Below are 16,261 nucleotides of genomic sequence, written 5' to 3' on the forward strand. Positions count from 1 at the left end.
CCAAGTCTGGTAAATAAACAGCATTAAACCTTTCAGTGCAGCTCAGGGCCATGAGAGCTTGACTCATCATCTCCTAGTTTCACATATTTCACCCGCTGTTGTGCTGTCTCTAGATTTACTGTGACCCTTACCAATAAATTCTGTACACTCAAAAGAACTTTTAGCCACTAAAATTCTCCTAATTCAGCTAGACAGCTACTTATCCCTGCCCTGTGACAGTCATTCCAGGACTTTTTCATTAATGGAGGGCTAGAATGTCAATAATGGAAGGCTACAATGAGTTTTGCACTGGATTTTTTTACAGCAAGTTTATCTTTACATCCATTTTTTTGTTTTGTTACTTCCCCTATTTGAAGGACTTCTAATGCTTAAAAGAGCTCTTTATCTTTTAGGGTTTTTGGTTTTTTTCACTCTTTAGCCTGCTCAATTAGTTTGGAACCTCTTTTTAAAAGTTTTATTTCCTAGAAAAAGACACCTCAGTGTTCTCATGGGCTATGTGATATTTTTAAGGCATTACTTCTAGCACTGCAGCAGAGAGCCAGGGAAAATGAAGAACTGTTGTTGCTGTTTGTGTTACCAGTTCCAGAGCAGAGGATTTGCAGCACATCCCTGCTGTTACTTGGGCAATCCTGAAGGGCAGGTAAGTGGCACCAGAGGAGAGTGCAGAATGAACCGTGGTAAATGAAGAGGAGATGGCTATGCAGATGAAAGGCATCAGCTCTGTCATTGCCCACTACTCTTCAAGAGAGGCAAAAAGGCCAGTTGGGAGCTTTCTCCTCCTCCAGGGAATTGTTTGCTGGGCACTGTCCAGGAAAGAATGGCTGCAGAACTCTTGCAGGGTGTGTTTTCACCCTGGAATGCCAGGCTTCCATTAGGGCTGAGAGAGGAGTAGTGGGAGCAGAAGGGCACAGAGCAGGTTTCTGCCACAGCTCCTGGGCATGCTGGCTCCTGGCTTCCCATTACTGCTCTAAGGCAGGATCTCATCCTGTAAAGGCCTAGGAAAGCACCACTCTGCAGGACTCCTCCAACTCACACTGCAGAGGCTCTGCAGCCCTCTGTGGAAGCTCTTGGAGATTCTAATGGCAAGGGGAGAGATGCAGAGAAGTGAGGTTTTGTGGGCTTTTAATGAAGTGTCTGGGATTTGACACTGCAATTTGGGCTTGCTCCTATTCCACAAGCTTCTCCCAGCCTAACCCAGAAGGGAGTGCAGGGAGGAAAGGCCAGGAGGCTGGACTTTATCCTGCAGCATTAAGAAATTAGAACTCAAAAGTCCAAGTGTCACATTTCCATTTTAAATGGGGCTTGTAATTCCCAAAGTAGCGTTGCAGGAGAGTAGGGTGAGTTCATTTACATCCAACAATTAGCAATTTTTAATGGCACCCCACTTCTGAATCAATATCTGTGACCAGGGAGGCTCTTGGCTGCCATTGGGACAGGGCATTTCCTCAGCACATTTCAGCTGGTCTTGTTTATGTGGGGCCAGGGAGTTCCTACCCCTAACTCCAAAGGATTAAGGGTCTCACCAGTGACCAGGAGCAGTTCCCAAGAACATTTTTCTGTGGTGTGAGGCTCACTGACATTACCCAAGTCAGCAGACCTCGTTGCCATGAGATGGACAGCCCAGGAGTCTCTGTAACCAGGCTCACAAATGTGTTTGTATGGCAGTGAGGCATCACTAAGCAAAGGGCTGTACTGCAGTGGCTGCCAGACAGTGCAAGCCAAGCCAGGCTTTCAGTTTTCCTGAGGGATAGGGCTTGTCCCAGTCCCAAAGGTGTTAGGGGAAGGCTGTCCATGGAGCTGCAATCAGAGGTTCTCTTGTTGCTTTGTATAAATGCTTCCACCATACAGAAAACTTTATAGGGTTCTTTCCCTTGTTTTAGTGTGGCCAGGAAACACAGCATGGCTGCTTCATCAGTCCTCTTCCCAGCTCTGCTCCTGCTTCCCCTTGTGGCTTTGCAGAACCAACTCTGATCTCTTTTCTTCTGCCTACCTACTCATGCTGCAAGGTGATTCATGAGGCTTAATTTCAGACTAACAGTCTGTAGCCTCTGAAGCTTTACTCAGGTTCTAAAGGCAGAGTAAAAACATGGCAACAACTAAATTTTAATTTGACAGTTATCATAAGATCTTGTTTGATAGCCATTAAAATTAGAATAAATGGAGGGGGGGAATTTTGAAGTGTAAAACCTATTTTGTGGGTGGAAGAACTTACCCCTCATGATTCAATACTACAGAGTGGGATTGTTCATTCCTGTGAGCCCAATTGTTTTCAGCAGCTCTTAACACAAATATGTTGGCTCACTCAGAAGATCTGTCACTTTTTTTCTTTTAAGTATCTGTCACTTGATCCATAAAGACAGCTCTAGAAATTCTTCAGCAGAAGCCACTGGCTTTGCTATCCCATCTCGGCCCCTAAGTGCTCAGAGATGAAGGAAAACAAGTGGTAAATGACAGTCCCATTGCAGAAGTGGAAGCAATGAAGCAGTGCTCTAGAGAGTTCAGGATTCCTGAAAGCAGCGTGGTGAGTGTGCTCATAAATCACCCCTCCCTGGGTCGTTCCTAGCACCAGGCCATGCAGCAATTCACTCTTCCTCCAAAACCCTCTCCCCCTGACACAGGATTTTATCCATCCCACGTTTATGGAGGTACCGCCCTCTGGAGGAAAAGGCACAGAATAAAGACCACGCTTAGAAAAGAGTCAGGAAAAACGGCACAAAATTCAGGACTGCCTCTGGAATCCCTATGTCCGTGTCTGCAAGGGTGTAAAACGCTGCCCATGAGTTGCCTGGTGTTCTTCAGCCTGTTTATGCCCACTGCAAAATTCTGGAAGTAGGACCTGCTGCCATCAGCTGCAGAACTACACATGTGACAAGTAAAACTCCAACTTACTTCATCCTTTTGGGTGATGGGTTTTCTTTTCTTTCTCATATTGAGGAAAAAAAAAAGTTAAAAAAAAAATAAGCTTTTTTAAAAATTACATTGTCATATAAATCGTGTAGTTAACAAACTCTAAGTGTAGGTGCAGGTGACATGCACACCAAGGACACAAAAAGAGTCCAGGAGACGACTAGATGAAGGGATGTAAAAGAGAAAGGGCTAGAGAAAAGGCTTAGCCACCTTTGGCTAACTTAGTGGCCTGGCAGGGCACGTTGTTGCTATTCTAGATTTATTTATCAAAGCAGCAAGAAAGATGAACCAGATTGGGAAACTGACCCCTCCGAAAGGAATCAATGTGTGCAAGGACGTGCCACCATTCCTACACAGAAAGTACAAATAGTCCAAAGTGATAGTAAACAATTAATTACAAGACCTATAACTGCTCAGAGAGCTCAGGGTGATTACTTCAAACTTCTATTCCAGAATCCCTAGGTGGGCTGCTTTAAGCAGCTGTAGGTGGTGGAAGTTCCTTTCAACCCCAACTGGCTGATTCCCAGACATCAAGTGGACAATTGCCTTGCCCAGGGAATCAGTGCCAAGAGCTGTTTACAGTGTGCACCAAAGCACTCAGAGCCAAAACTAAAGGGAAAGTCCATGGACACGTGTCGTGCAACTAGAAAATAAATAATCACAAATCCATTGGTACTAAAGAAATAACTGTTATCCAGAATATGCTGGGATGCTGTAAAAACTCCACAATGTTGATGTCTAAACTGAAATAGAAACAAAATATTGAAACCAGAGGAAATAAACACATCAATGAGAATATTGCTGTTTATACAGCAGCAAAGCCACATCAGAATGTTTTTACATAATGCATCTTGTCAGGAGGACACATCCTCATAGGCATGCCCGTGTATGTATTTATACCCACAGAGACATCCCAGTGTCCCAAACAGGTTTTAGCTTCCTGCCTCCCTTTGTTGCCTCTTCCAAGGATTTTGGTGCCTGTCTGGAAGTTCATGTCACTGGGGGTTAACCCTTTCCAGCCAGACTTTTTTTTTTTTTTTGCAACTTTTGCTGCTGTTCGGACTGTGGACATTTTCCTGAGAAGCCATAGCTCACACCATTTCACGGTCTCCTCTCTGCATTAAAAAAAATATATATATATATCCTTGTTTATTCTAAATAACTCTGGCAAAATTTTAAGTGGGATTGAGCCCCTTTAGTTTCAGGTCTCTTTTTAGCCATTGCCTCCTTGGATTCAGCTCGTTCAAGCAAATCTCCTATCACTGCCTGCGATTTATCAGATGAATGCTTTCCTCCTACTTACCAAAAGACATGCAGGTGAATTTCAGTATATATAATAATAATAATAATAATAATAATAATAATAATAATAATAATAATAATAATAATAATAATGTCATTGTACTGAAACATTATTATTATAATATATTATAATATATAATATATAATAATAAACTACTGTTATTGTATTGCAACATTATTATTATTATTATTATTATTATTACTATTACTATTATTACTATTATTATTATTATTATTTTACAAATTCCGTCTGTAAAATTGGCCCGTACCTTTTTTTCCCCCCGCCCCCATCTCACGGAATAATCACCCGACATGAAGCCACGGCATCCCACAAAGGAGCCCCTGCTAATGGAAGGCAGCAAACCCGTCCGGTATCAAATGTTTACATACAAACCGCGGCCCGAAACCCTTCCCCCGGAGGGAAATTAAAAAGAAAAAAAAGGAAAGGAGGGTGAAAAGGTAAAGAAACGCCCCCAGCTCCGGCGGGGAGCGTTCCCGGGCCGGCTGCGGCGGCGGGGGCTGCGGCGGCGCTCCCCGCTCGGCGCCGGGCGCGGCCGCGCCCCCGAGCCCGCGGCGCTCCCTCGGCCGCGGGCGCGCAGAGCCGGCAGCGCGCAAGGGCGCGCAGGGGCGCGCAGAGCCCGCGGCAGCGCGCAGGGGCGCGCAGAGCCCGCACGGCCCCTCCGCCCCCCGGCTGGCGGGGCGGTGCGCGGCGGCGGCGGCGGCGGCGGAGCCATGCTCTCGAGAAAGGGGATCATCCCCGAGGAGTACGTGCTGACCCGGCTGGCCGAGGATGTGCCCGATCACGCTCGGTACCGCGCTCGGGAGAGGCGGGCGCGATTCGTGGGCAAGAACGGCGCCTGCAATGTGGCCCACAAGAACATCCGCGAGCAGGGGCGCTTCCTGCAGGACGTCTTCACCACCCTGGTGGACCTCAAGTGGCCGCACACGCTGCTCATCTTCACCATGTCCTTCCTGTGCAGCTGGCTGCTCTTCGGCATGGTCTGGTGGCTCATCGCCTTCGCGCACGGGGACCTGGACCACAGCACCCGGCTGCAGCGGGACCCCGCCGAGGGGACGGCCGGGCCCGCGGCCGCCTTCGTGCCCTGCGTGACCAGCATCCACTCCTTCACCTCCGCCTTCCTCTTCTCCATCGAGGTGCAGGTGACCATCGGCTTCGGGGGGCGCATGGTGACGGAGGAGTGCCCGGCCGCCATCCTGGTGCTGATCGTGCAGAACATCGTGGGGCTGGTGATCAACGCCATCATGCTGGGCTGCATCTTCATGAAGACGTCGCAGGCCCACCGGCGGGCCGAGACCCTCATCTTCAGCAAGCACGCGGTGATCGCCCTGCGGGAGGGCCGGCTCTGCTTCATGCTGCGGGTGGGCGACCTGCGCAAGAGCATGATCATCAGTGCCACCATCCGCATGCAGGTGGTGAAGAAGACGGCCAGCCTGGAGGGCGAGGTGGTGCCCCTCAACCAGATCGACATCCAGATGGAGAACCCCGTGGGGGGCAACAGCATCTTCCTGGTCTCCCCGCTCATCATCTACCACGTGATAGACAAGAACAGCCCCCTCTACGACATCTCCCCCATGAACCTGCACCACCACGAGGACCTGGAGATCATCGTCATCTTGGAAGGGGTGGTGGAGACCACCGGCATCACCACCCAGGCCAGAACCTCCTACCTGGCGGACGAAATCCTCTGGGGCCAAAGGTTTGTGCCCATCGTGGCGGAGGAAGACGGGCGATACTCGGTGGACTACTCTAAATTCGGCAACACGGTGAAAGTGCCCACGCCCTCGTGCACTGCCCGGCAGCTGGAGGAGGACAAGAGCATCATGGACACCATGCCACTGTCCCCGAAAGGCACAATTAGGAAAAGGTCTGTCAAGCTAAAGCCCAAGTTTACCATAAGCGAAGAGCCTTCCTGATGCCTTCTGACTGGGAAACTCTGTTAGGGCTTTGTGTCTGAAAGATCTCATGAACTCAAAACACTGAGGTGGCCTCTTACTTTTTTTTAAAATTCAGGTTGGTAGCACAAGGTATGTTCTGGTGTTATTTATTGTGGGGAAATCTAAAGCTAATTATATTTTTTTAAAGGTGTGAGAGATTTCAAGCAGAACTGGGAGTAGGGAAAATCATGGTCTGCAGCTTTAAATTTCAATTCAGACTATTTAATCACACGATCATTCTGCCTTGATTCAACTGCAGGTAATGACGCATTTTCTCAAAAAATAAATGTATATTTATCCTCAGAGATTGCAGGTTTTTTAGGGTCTTGCAGTGTTTGCAAGTCAGTAGTTTTTAACTGGTGTTTTTTTTCCTAACTTGAACAATCGATATAGCAAAATAAAATATTAATAATTAATAAAGTAGGCTGGATTTAAATGATAAAAAAAGGGTCAGGCAATGACACAAGACCAGATCTGGAAGTGTCTCTATATTATACTGTATGTCTCAAAGAAATTAACTGCTGGATTTGCATCATCCATATTGTGTTGTATGGAGCCACTCCTACCACATGCAGTATGAAATGTATTTGAATATTTACTTTTGTTTATTTTAAAAGCCTTTACACTTCCAAAATAAAACATTCAGGAATACCTTTTTGTACTGTACATTTCTGAGAGTAAGTGCCTTTAAAAGGAATAGAAAATAATATACAGTTGAAATCAATTATAAATAGGAGAATTCTGCATTTTAATTTCAAAATGAAGAGAAGCAACATTCCCTCTCTCCAAGCCACATGGCAATAGGATATTCAGTACAAGAATTAACCTCTCCCTTGGGTCACGGTGAATTCTGCTAGATAATCAGGGAATAAAAATAGAATTACATATTTTGAATGAAAGGACAGTGCTGAATGCTGAAAATATATCTGCATGCAGTAGGGAAAACCTTTTACTCCTTTCCCTCTAGTAAAAGAAACAAAGGCTTTTTTGTGCTTAGGGGAAGGAAGGGTGCATAAGACAGCATGTTCACTTCTGGGATGCTGTGTCAAAAACATTACTGCTGCTGAGGAAGCAATTCCTGTTCCAATCTCATCCTGAGCTCCCTGTGCAGCTGGTGCCTGCCTTGGCTTTTAGCTGGCTCCAAGATCTGTCATTTGCCAGCAAACATGAAGGAGCCATGTTCACTCTCTCTGTCCCACAGTGACAACAGGAGCAATTCCCCTTCACCCACTCCTGCAAATCCACTCTGGAGCTCCTGGTAACAGCAGCAAGTTTATTTCTGCACAGGGTTATTGGGACATGGCACCAGCATTAGCTACAGGGCAAACTGCCACCCAGGGGAAAAAACATACAATGTCCAAATAAAACCTATAGAAGCATCACAGAACTGTTCCCACACCTGGTTTTACAGGCTGTGCAGAGAGAACCAAGTTACTTTAAACATTGTTATTCAAGGAGGATCTAGTATCGAGACTTGTGTGTTCTGTAGTTCACAACAGACACCAAAATCGTTTGTGTTGGCAATAATATGGCAAATTTCTGATGGCTTGGCAGTGTAACTGTATGACAAACTCATTCAAAAGGGTTAGAAAACTTCTACAGTGACTATGGAATATTTTCAGGCATCTATAATAGAGCAATCATCGTTTGGGTGAAATCAAGTATTGAGTTAAAATGAAAAAACATTTGTTATGTTTTTGGTGTTTAAGTATTTTGGCTTTATGAGGCATTACCAGACTGCCAGCTACAGGAATAAATGCCTGCTCAGTTTCCAAATCCCCAATACACCTATATTATTCTGTGAACAGCTCCAAAAATGTGAAATGAATTTCACAACAAAATGACAGTAAAATTAGCGTTAGCAAGTAGTCAGCAAAGAGAATTTGGAAGGGCACATTTTATATTATAATCATACCCCTCCCCCTGTTTTTTTTAAAATAGGGCATGATTAAATGCCTTACATGATTAAATTTCTTCTCTAAGCCTGAGTTGATTTGTCACGTTATTTTCTGGCTTTCCCTTTTTTACTGCCCCTGTCTCCCATTGCCTCTCAGAGGGCACTTACAGTAGAGCTCCCTGCATTTCCCTGGCACCTTTGTTCCTTTGAAAGTTCATTGTTCTTTATCACTTGCCACAAAATCACTGCTCTGCTCTCACAAGAGAGCATACACAAAATATTAGTTGGCTTTCCAGTGACTTGAAGTCCTTGGCCTGTCCCTAAGTCTCCTTAGTGCCTTATTTCACTGTGTAAGATGCACCTCAAGGTTCTCTCATAAAACCACTTCAGCTCTGGCTGCAGATCTTCTCAAGATTTGACCTAAATGTGAAGCAGTTTCAGCAGCAATACCATGCAACTATTTCAGGAACTGATGCAAGCTTCTTTTTGCCCTGGGGAAGTCTGTGAAGCTGAGAGGTGGAAAATTCTCTTTGTTCCCTGCGAGATGGGAGGGGAAGGATGGGAAGAAACAGCTTCTGTTCACTGGGCTGCTGTCAGGAGCATCTTTTATGTCATTTCTTTTTCAAAAATCTGCCTAATTTTTCTGAAGTCTTGCAAACCAAAAAGGATCATAATATTATGAGGAAGGGAGGATTTGTGCTGTTAAAATCACCATAGTGAATTATTTGAATCAAAGAGCTGGTGATTTTGAATCTCAGGATTGTTGTGATATAAAATCCTTCTGTTCTTTCACCATTTCAAATTCAAATATTTCAAATATTCAGAAGCATTTTGGGGGCAGAGCGAGGAAGGACGAGCGTCTTTATTTTGCACTAAGGATATTCCTTCTTTTTGGGAATCCTTTCAATTTGTCATTCATGAGGTATTTGGGAGCACAGGTATCTGAAATTGTGCTCAGAGTTCTCCTTCTGCTGCCCACCCCCATTCTCCGTGGGCAGGCTCTGAAGAAGGCAGCAGTGCCATCATTTCTGCACAGCAAAGTCCTCGTTCCCAGCAGTGAGCAAGCACTGTGTTTCCCATGGTTGAACTCAGAAGTGAGTGGGCTTCTGAACTTTCTTTCCCAGCCCACGTCTCTTTTGGGAGGTGGTGCCACAGTTTGGATCCCGCAGAGCAGCCAGGAGAGCTGTGGCCCCCACGTGTGCTGGGCACAGAGGGGGCTGTGGGGGCTGCATCCCCTGCTCAGGGCTTGCCCTGGCTGAGCTGTGCACATGGATACAGGCAGGAAGCCCAGGGATGGGTTTTGGCTGTGGCAGAACCATGGAGCTGCCTGCTGTGTGCTTCAGGAGACCATTGCAGTTTGTGCTCACAGGGTCACACTGTTCATTCGCTGCTTTGGAATTTGTGGGGCTGCTTGGATGGGGAGAAGGATCACAGAGCTGGCTAATCAGAAAGGGAGGCTGCAGAACACTTGGGTGTCACAGCTTTAAAATACTTGGAGTGACTGCTGGTGAGCCACTGGGCATCTCAGTTCATGTTGCACTTCCTAATGAAATCCAAACATATGTAAACAAAATTAGGTTATAACGGGGTCAGAATTTCTCTCTTTGTCCCTCGAGGCACGTGGTAAGTGCAGTGTTACAGCAGTGTACTTTGGTAGGACATGGCCCTTTGAAATAGATACAAGCCAGAAGTGAACTGAAGAGATGGCATTATAAGGGAAAAGAGAGTCAGGGATACAAAATAAATACATTTAAAATCCAGAAGTTACACAGTGTGGAGACAATGGCAAGCAGTAATAAACAATTTTGTTTTGAAGCACCAGCAAAGGTGTGACGATGCTGGGATGAGAGATCAAAGCCCTAAAAAGCAGATGTGGGAGGCTGGAATGAGAGTCTTTAACAAGGCCAAGGTCTGCATGCTAGCACAGATTAGCAACAGGGTCAGTGTCAAAATTCAGGCTGCCCTGAAAAGTGAGACTGGGCTGGGCATGGCCAGCATTGCTCAACCCAGTGGGTAAATATTGCTGCTTGTTGAGCAAGGCAGGAGCCACAGCAGAGCCCTGCTGGAGCAGTGCTAGGAGCACTTGTGGGGGTCTGACCCTTGTGGTCAGTTATGTGTTAATAGTAAATATCAAACTAATGAGTAATTAACAGCTCTTAAAAAAACTGAATTTGTTTTCCTTCCTTTTCCACTCTTTGTGCCTCAGTCACCCCTGAAGGTGGTACAATTGTTTGCTAGCACAGATTGTTTTGATTTGGGACAAAGCACAAGGATCTTTTGGGGAGTAAAATACAAACTTAAAATAGACAGTAAAAAACCAAAAACTTCAGTGAAACTGCCCAGCTCGCAACTTTCACAGTGATTACTTGTACAAAGCATGGAAATATCTATTCTTAGGATATTGATGAACCACCTGGGTTTATGCTCCCTGTTGTTCATTTTGCAGGTGTGAGTGGAAGGGGAAGTGTTTTGACTCTTCAGATTAGGGTTAAGGAGAAGAGATTAAGGTTCAAAATCACTGCATTTAAGGCTCCCTGGTTATACCTTTTCCCTCTCCTTGTGCTCAATGTCATCCTGGCATTCCCACTAAAAATTGGCAGGATAAGTGCTCTTTGCAGGGCATGTTCCATGTGGAACTCCATCCATCCAGGGCCAGCTGCCCCATCCCAAGGTGGACATCTCCAACCCAACAGCCCTGATCCAAGCATCCTGGAAGGCAGCAGAAAACTTCCCACCCATTTCAGTGTATTTTTGGATCCACACACATCATCTGCCAAGCTGCTGGGAGCACGTGCTGAGGCAGGGAGAGGATTTTCTCCTCCCTGGAGCAGGAGTGCTGCTGGAGGTGAGGAGGAGGCCTGGGGGAGCTGGGGACACGTGCTCAGCGTGGCCAGGCACTGCCTGTAACCAGTGACTCAGGGCACTATTTTTGATTCAGCAAGGGGAGAAAGATACGTGATACAAACCTCCCCACCCCACCGAGGAGAACTATTAAAAGAGCAGAAGACATTCCTGAGAGGCTGCAGATGCTGCTCTGAGCACTGCAAGGTGCCTGCAGAACATGCTGCATGTTCTTCTGGCTTGTGCTCCTGTTTTAATTCATAGTGTGACTTTAATGAGTTATCACAGGGCAATGACTCTGTGAAACTCTGTTCTGATTAAGCTGAATTTTCAAAAATCAGAGCCTGCAGCCCCTCTCTGCCACTCGCCCCTGCTGACATTTGTGCTTGCCTTACTCAGCAGTTGAAATGCAGATGACACCACCCCATGAGGTTTCCTAACCAGCCCCCTCCCTGCAGGGCTGAGCAGCATTAAATGGCAATCCCATCACAGATGGGGGGGTCTAGGGGCACCTTGTGGCAGTGGCCCCACACAGAACCCTGTCCCCTCTTCCCTCCCCTCACTGGGAGTGGGGCTGCCACCCTTTTCCTACTCTAGCTGTTCATTCAGGTGGCCAATACTTGCTTAGGAGTTTTGCCTTTGCTCTCTGCCCAAGAGAGGGGAGGCACAGGCTGTAAACACCATTATTGCTGTTGTTATATTCACCATAATGTTATTCCTGAGTGGAGTTGAAGCACTGAAAGTGACAGCATCAATGCCAGAAACCCTTAACTTCAATGAACTTCAGCTTCCATTTTAAAGCCTTCACATCCAAGAGGGATTGCCAGGGAGTTCATTAGCACCAGGATTTCCCTCTTAGGGCTGGGCACTATTAGGTTAATGGGGTGGGCAGCTGACTCAAATAGCCTCTGATGGGGCCTTTGCTGTAGCACTGATGTTGTTTCTCAGCTTCAGCAGCTCCTGGGAACTTGTTCTTCTGCCTTGTGAGTAAAAATCTTGCTTTATTTCCTTTTCTCAAGCTTGACAGAATATGGCCCTCATGCATATTTCATAACCTTTTTGCTAAGGCATTTGACTTTGTTGGATGTTTATGTCATGGTCTTGCCATGTGCATGAAATGTTGTTGTAGTGAGGTGAGTGTTGGTCTTTTCCCAAGTGGCAAGGGACAGGACAAGAGCAAATGGGCTCAAGTTATGCCAGGGGTGGTTTAGGTTGGATATTAGGGGGAGTTTCTTCCCTGGAAGGGCTCTCAGGTATTAGACCAGGCTGCCCAGGGCAGTGTTTAAGAGCTGTGTGGATGTGTTGCTGACTGACCTGGTTTAGTGTTGGGCTTGCCAGTGCTGGGCTAACAGCTGGACCTGCTGATCCTGAGGGTCTTTTCCAACCTAAACTCTGCTTGGATCATAAGTTCTCACTGTCTCTTGGGGAGTGTGTGCTTATAGTAATGGCTCAATAAAGTTGTTAGTTCCAATTTGGCTTTATAACCTGAGGAATAAAAATTAGCAAGGTGATGTTTCTTTCCTGGGATAGGTGGAGAAATGAAATGGTGAGATGAACAGGAAGATCAGAGTGATGCTCTTAAAAGTTGTGTGGATTTTGGTGGAGCAGAGTGCACAGAGAGCAGCTTCTTTGTGGAAAATGATGGCAAATTCTTATCTAAATAATAAGCAGTAAACAAATATTTTTCCCAAGTCAGCATCTGTCTTTAGAAGTGAATTTGTAGGAAGTAGCTGTTACTTTCTCACAGATTTTTTTTCTGTCAAGTGTTGCCTGGGTATTCTACATTTAGAAGCCACCTGCTTTACTAAATGTATGCTTTTGACAGTGATATTTGATTATTTGGTTTGAAAGGTTGTTCTTTCATGTTTCCTTTTTTTAAATTACACTGGAGTTGTTATTAATTTAATTGACTCTTTTTCCTGCTTCCTTTGCTCGTTATTGTATGTAGCCTGAAAAGCATGTCACTTCTGTTGTGCTCTTGTTTAAGGAGAAAAAGAGAATTAAAAGTTCCCCAGCATGCCATAGCCCTGGGACACATGGTCAGAACTCTTGAATTACAATACTACCACTCAAGGTATTTCAATGGTATCACAAGTGTTTCTCCTCTGTGGAGCTCTGTGTTTGCTGAAGCATCTTAGTTCAATTCTAAAGTTTGTGTTTCCTCAAAAGTCTCATCTTCAGTAGAAACTCACATCTGAACCTACATTCTTCACTTGATTTTCTTTTTGCAAGTTATGGAGGAGATTAAACCAGACCTATCCCTATCCAGTCCTTGTTTTCTACCTTTGTTCTCAAATGGGAACAGTCCCTTAAACCAGATATTTAAACTCACCCATTTTCTCTTCCTTCCACACACCAGAAGTGAAGTGTTTGTCACAGTAGCCTTTGGATTTGCAGCAGAGCCCTTTTATCTCCAAAGTGGGAATGCTTCTTGGCTGGATGGACCAGGACTGTTTATTTTCTTTTTTCAGAGGGAAGTGAATAAATGTTTTGGCGGCAAAGCCACCCCATAAATCTGTCACATTATGGCTGAGTGGTTTGTGTTTTACTATTAAAACTGTAATTTCTACATTTCACTGGTGTCCTGTAATGTTAAATAGTTACTTGAAGAGACAAATCTAAATATAAGACTCTCAGCTACCTTGTTCCTATTGTTTGGACTTGGCCTTGAGCTGGCCAGGTGTGAAACTTTTGTGCTCAAACCCCTCCTCTTTATCTCTGCACCTCTCTGGACTGCCAGAGATCCCTTACCTTCAGCTGACTTTCATCTGGAAAAAAAACCAGCTTGGTTTAAAAACTATTAATATTAACCTGGAGACAGTTTGTGGTGGTGATGGATAATACAGATTCTGCCTCTTTCTTCCCATTCCACATGCTGGTCCCAAACCTGGAGCTCTGTAGCTAATAGAGGGCCAAGCAGCTGCTGACTCCTCTCACTTACCAGATGTTCCAGATGTTTGCCTGCTGAGGTGAGGATCATGTTCAGGGTGATATTATCTGAATGGCCTTTGCAGTTTTGTTCTGTTCTAAAACTATAAAGACTTTGTGTTTATAAAATTTGCTGTTCAGTAGGTGCAGTTCATTAGCAGCCCTGTTGGCTTCTTCTGCAAAGCAGGCAGGAATTAAGTTTATTGCAATAGCAATGTTCTTGTACTGACCTTGTACAAGACCTTATTGTAAAGGGAGTGAATATATCCACAGAGAAATCCACAATCTCTCATTTTAAAGTATTTCCCAATTTACACCAGTCCACAAACGTTTTTAGTAATTTTGCTCTCATTACTCAGTATCCAGTGCTCACTGCTTTTCACAGGGAAGCTGCTCCCAAGTGTGCTAAATTCAACAGATGTCATCTCACTGGCTCAAAACAGTCTGGGTGTGGGTCAGAGAGTGCCTGGCTAAAATGGTGTGCTGGTGCTCACATTTCATTCATTTTCCTGAAACACTTTAAATAAATGAAAAAATACTGAGCAGCAGTTGTTGGGAGGTTTCTCTTGATCCTTACTGAGTTAGAGGTGCAAAGTTTTGTCAGTTTGTTTTTGGAATTTACTTTGTAGCTACAGCTCATTCATTGCTGCAGCGGGGTGGAATATTTCGAAAATTTCCACAATTTTCTGGCATACAGAAATACTTTTTTAAAGACATGATGTCCTTTAGGTAACACTCCAATACCTTTTAATAACTTTGTGGGGTCTCTTGTTCCTTTATCCATCCACAGTAAAAGAAGCTTGAGCGTTTGCAAGACTAGTACCCAAATTTAAACTAACATCTAAGAGGTAACAAATAATTATAAAATAATACAGTTTGCCTGCAAGAGTGAGTTGATAGGCTTGTCCTTAAGAGGGTGTTTGTCAATTTTTTTTCCTGCAGGAGTAAGACCCAAGTATGACTCCTATCAGCATAATAACAATTAAGCACCAGACTCAAGCAGGCTGTTTTCAGCCCAATTACCATCATCCACCAAGGAAATCTTTCTGTTACTTTGCTGCTTTCAGTCAAAAAGGAGAAGAGTTATAGTTTGAGGACAAACTAGTTAAGAAGTGAAGTTTGTTTTTTTGGTTAAAAAACCCAAGCAAAGGTTTGATGCTAATGGTGCTCAAGTGTGAAATGCAAAAGCTATACTGCTTTTTAGCCTCTAGGATTTTACAGCAGGGTAAATATGAATTTATGTCTTGTGGTTGAGAGGGGAAAAGGGAAGAGAAATTGTTCCTGTCAGATGTGATCTCATGGAAAGCAAATTGGTGGTGGAATGGCCTGGATTAAAGATAACAGAACCTCAGTTTGTGGCTTTTATTCCCCAACCACTTTCAGCATTTCATAGTGGGGAATACAGCATTCTTCAGCCACTTGAAATGAAGCAATTCAAGCAAAGCAAAAACCCAAGGAAAATTCAGCCTTTGTTTATACCAGTTTGTTGGAGATTTTGTTGAGACTCTCAATAGCAGAAATAGCACATCTTGTGGAGCACTGCATGGAATAATTTGATATAAAGCTGCAGCCAGGGTGGGCTGAACTGTGCTTGCAGTGACTCTGAGTTACCTTTCTGGTCCAAATGACTCGGTACAACTGAAACAAAATTACTGTCCCTTAGAAATTGCATCAAGCAGTGCTCTGTGCTGCCCTTCCCGTGAGAGAACAACACTGATTTATTTTATGTGCCTGACAACCTTAGAAATGTCTTGACTTTTTTTTTTAATGGGTTTCTCCAGACTTTGTATATTACTTTGAAAGCAACTTTATTTTTTGACAAATATGAAAACTGTAGTGTCATCTGAAGCACAGGATAAAGGTAGAAGCAGTTGCCTGAGTGGCCCAGCAGCTCTTGTCTGGCATTGATTGTATCCTCCTCCAATAACCACTGAATTTTAATCTCTTTAGGTCAGAAACCACTTATTCTCTGCCCACAGGGAGATTATAGAGTATTTCCTACTAGATAAGCAAATAAAGATGTGACAAGGAGATCAAAGAAACTTGATTATTTATCTCTTGGTATTTGTATATTTGGTTATTTATAAGGAAAGCAAGAGGAATTCCATTTCAGGTAGAAATACGAAAAATAATAGGTATTAGACAACCTATTAAAGTATAAATAAACACAAGCTATTAAAGTATAAATAAACACAACTGGACTTCAGTCATCTGGCTATGAAAATCATTTATTTATATTTAGTACTCATCCAGCTACAAGATTTCTATAACAAATGTATCATGTAATTACCCATTTTATTGTCCCCAGCTTATGAAGTTCCCAGCTTCTCCTTGCCAGTCCTTCTCCTGTCCCTGAAACAGCTATGCCAGCACAATTTAAGAACTTAGGAATTACAAAGTACAAGTGGCTTCCCTGCTGCAGGAGGAATA

General features: G+C 44.4%; 1 protein-coding gene across 1 annotated transcript; it reads left to right on the forward strand.

Moving 5' to 3' along the window:
• Positions 1-4,788: 4,788 nt before the first annotated feature.
• On the forward strand, positions 4,789-6,816 carry KCNJ11 (potassium inwardly rectifying channel subfamily J member 11). The gene has a single exon (XM_071427859.1). It carries the CDS (start codon positions 4,942-4,944, stop codon positions 6,142-6,144), a length of 1,203 nt encoding a protein of 400 aa, XP_071283960.1. The 5' UTR covers positions 4,789-4,941; the 3' UTR covers positions 6,145-6,816.
• The last annotated feature ends 9,445 nt before the right edge of the window (positions 6,817-16,261 follow it).

The sequence above is a fragment of the Agelaius tricolor genome, unplaced genomic scaffold (genome assembly GCF_023055355.1).
Source record: "Agelaius tricolor isolate 1412-34295 unplaced genomic scaffold, bAgeTri1.0.p SCAF_5, whole genome shotgun sequence".
Lineage (NCBI taxonomy): Eukaryota > Metazoa > Chordata > Aves > Passeriformes > Icteridae > Agelaius > Agelaius tricolor.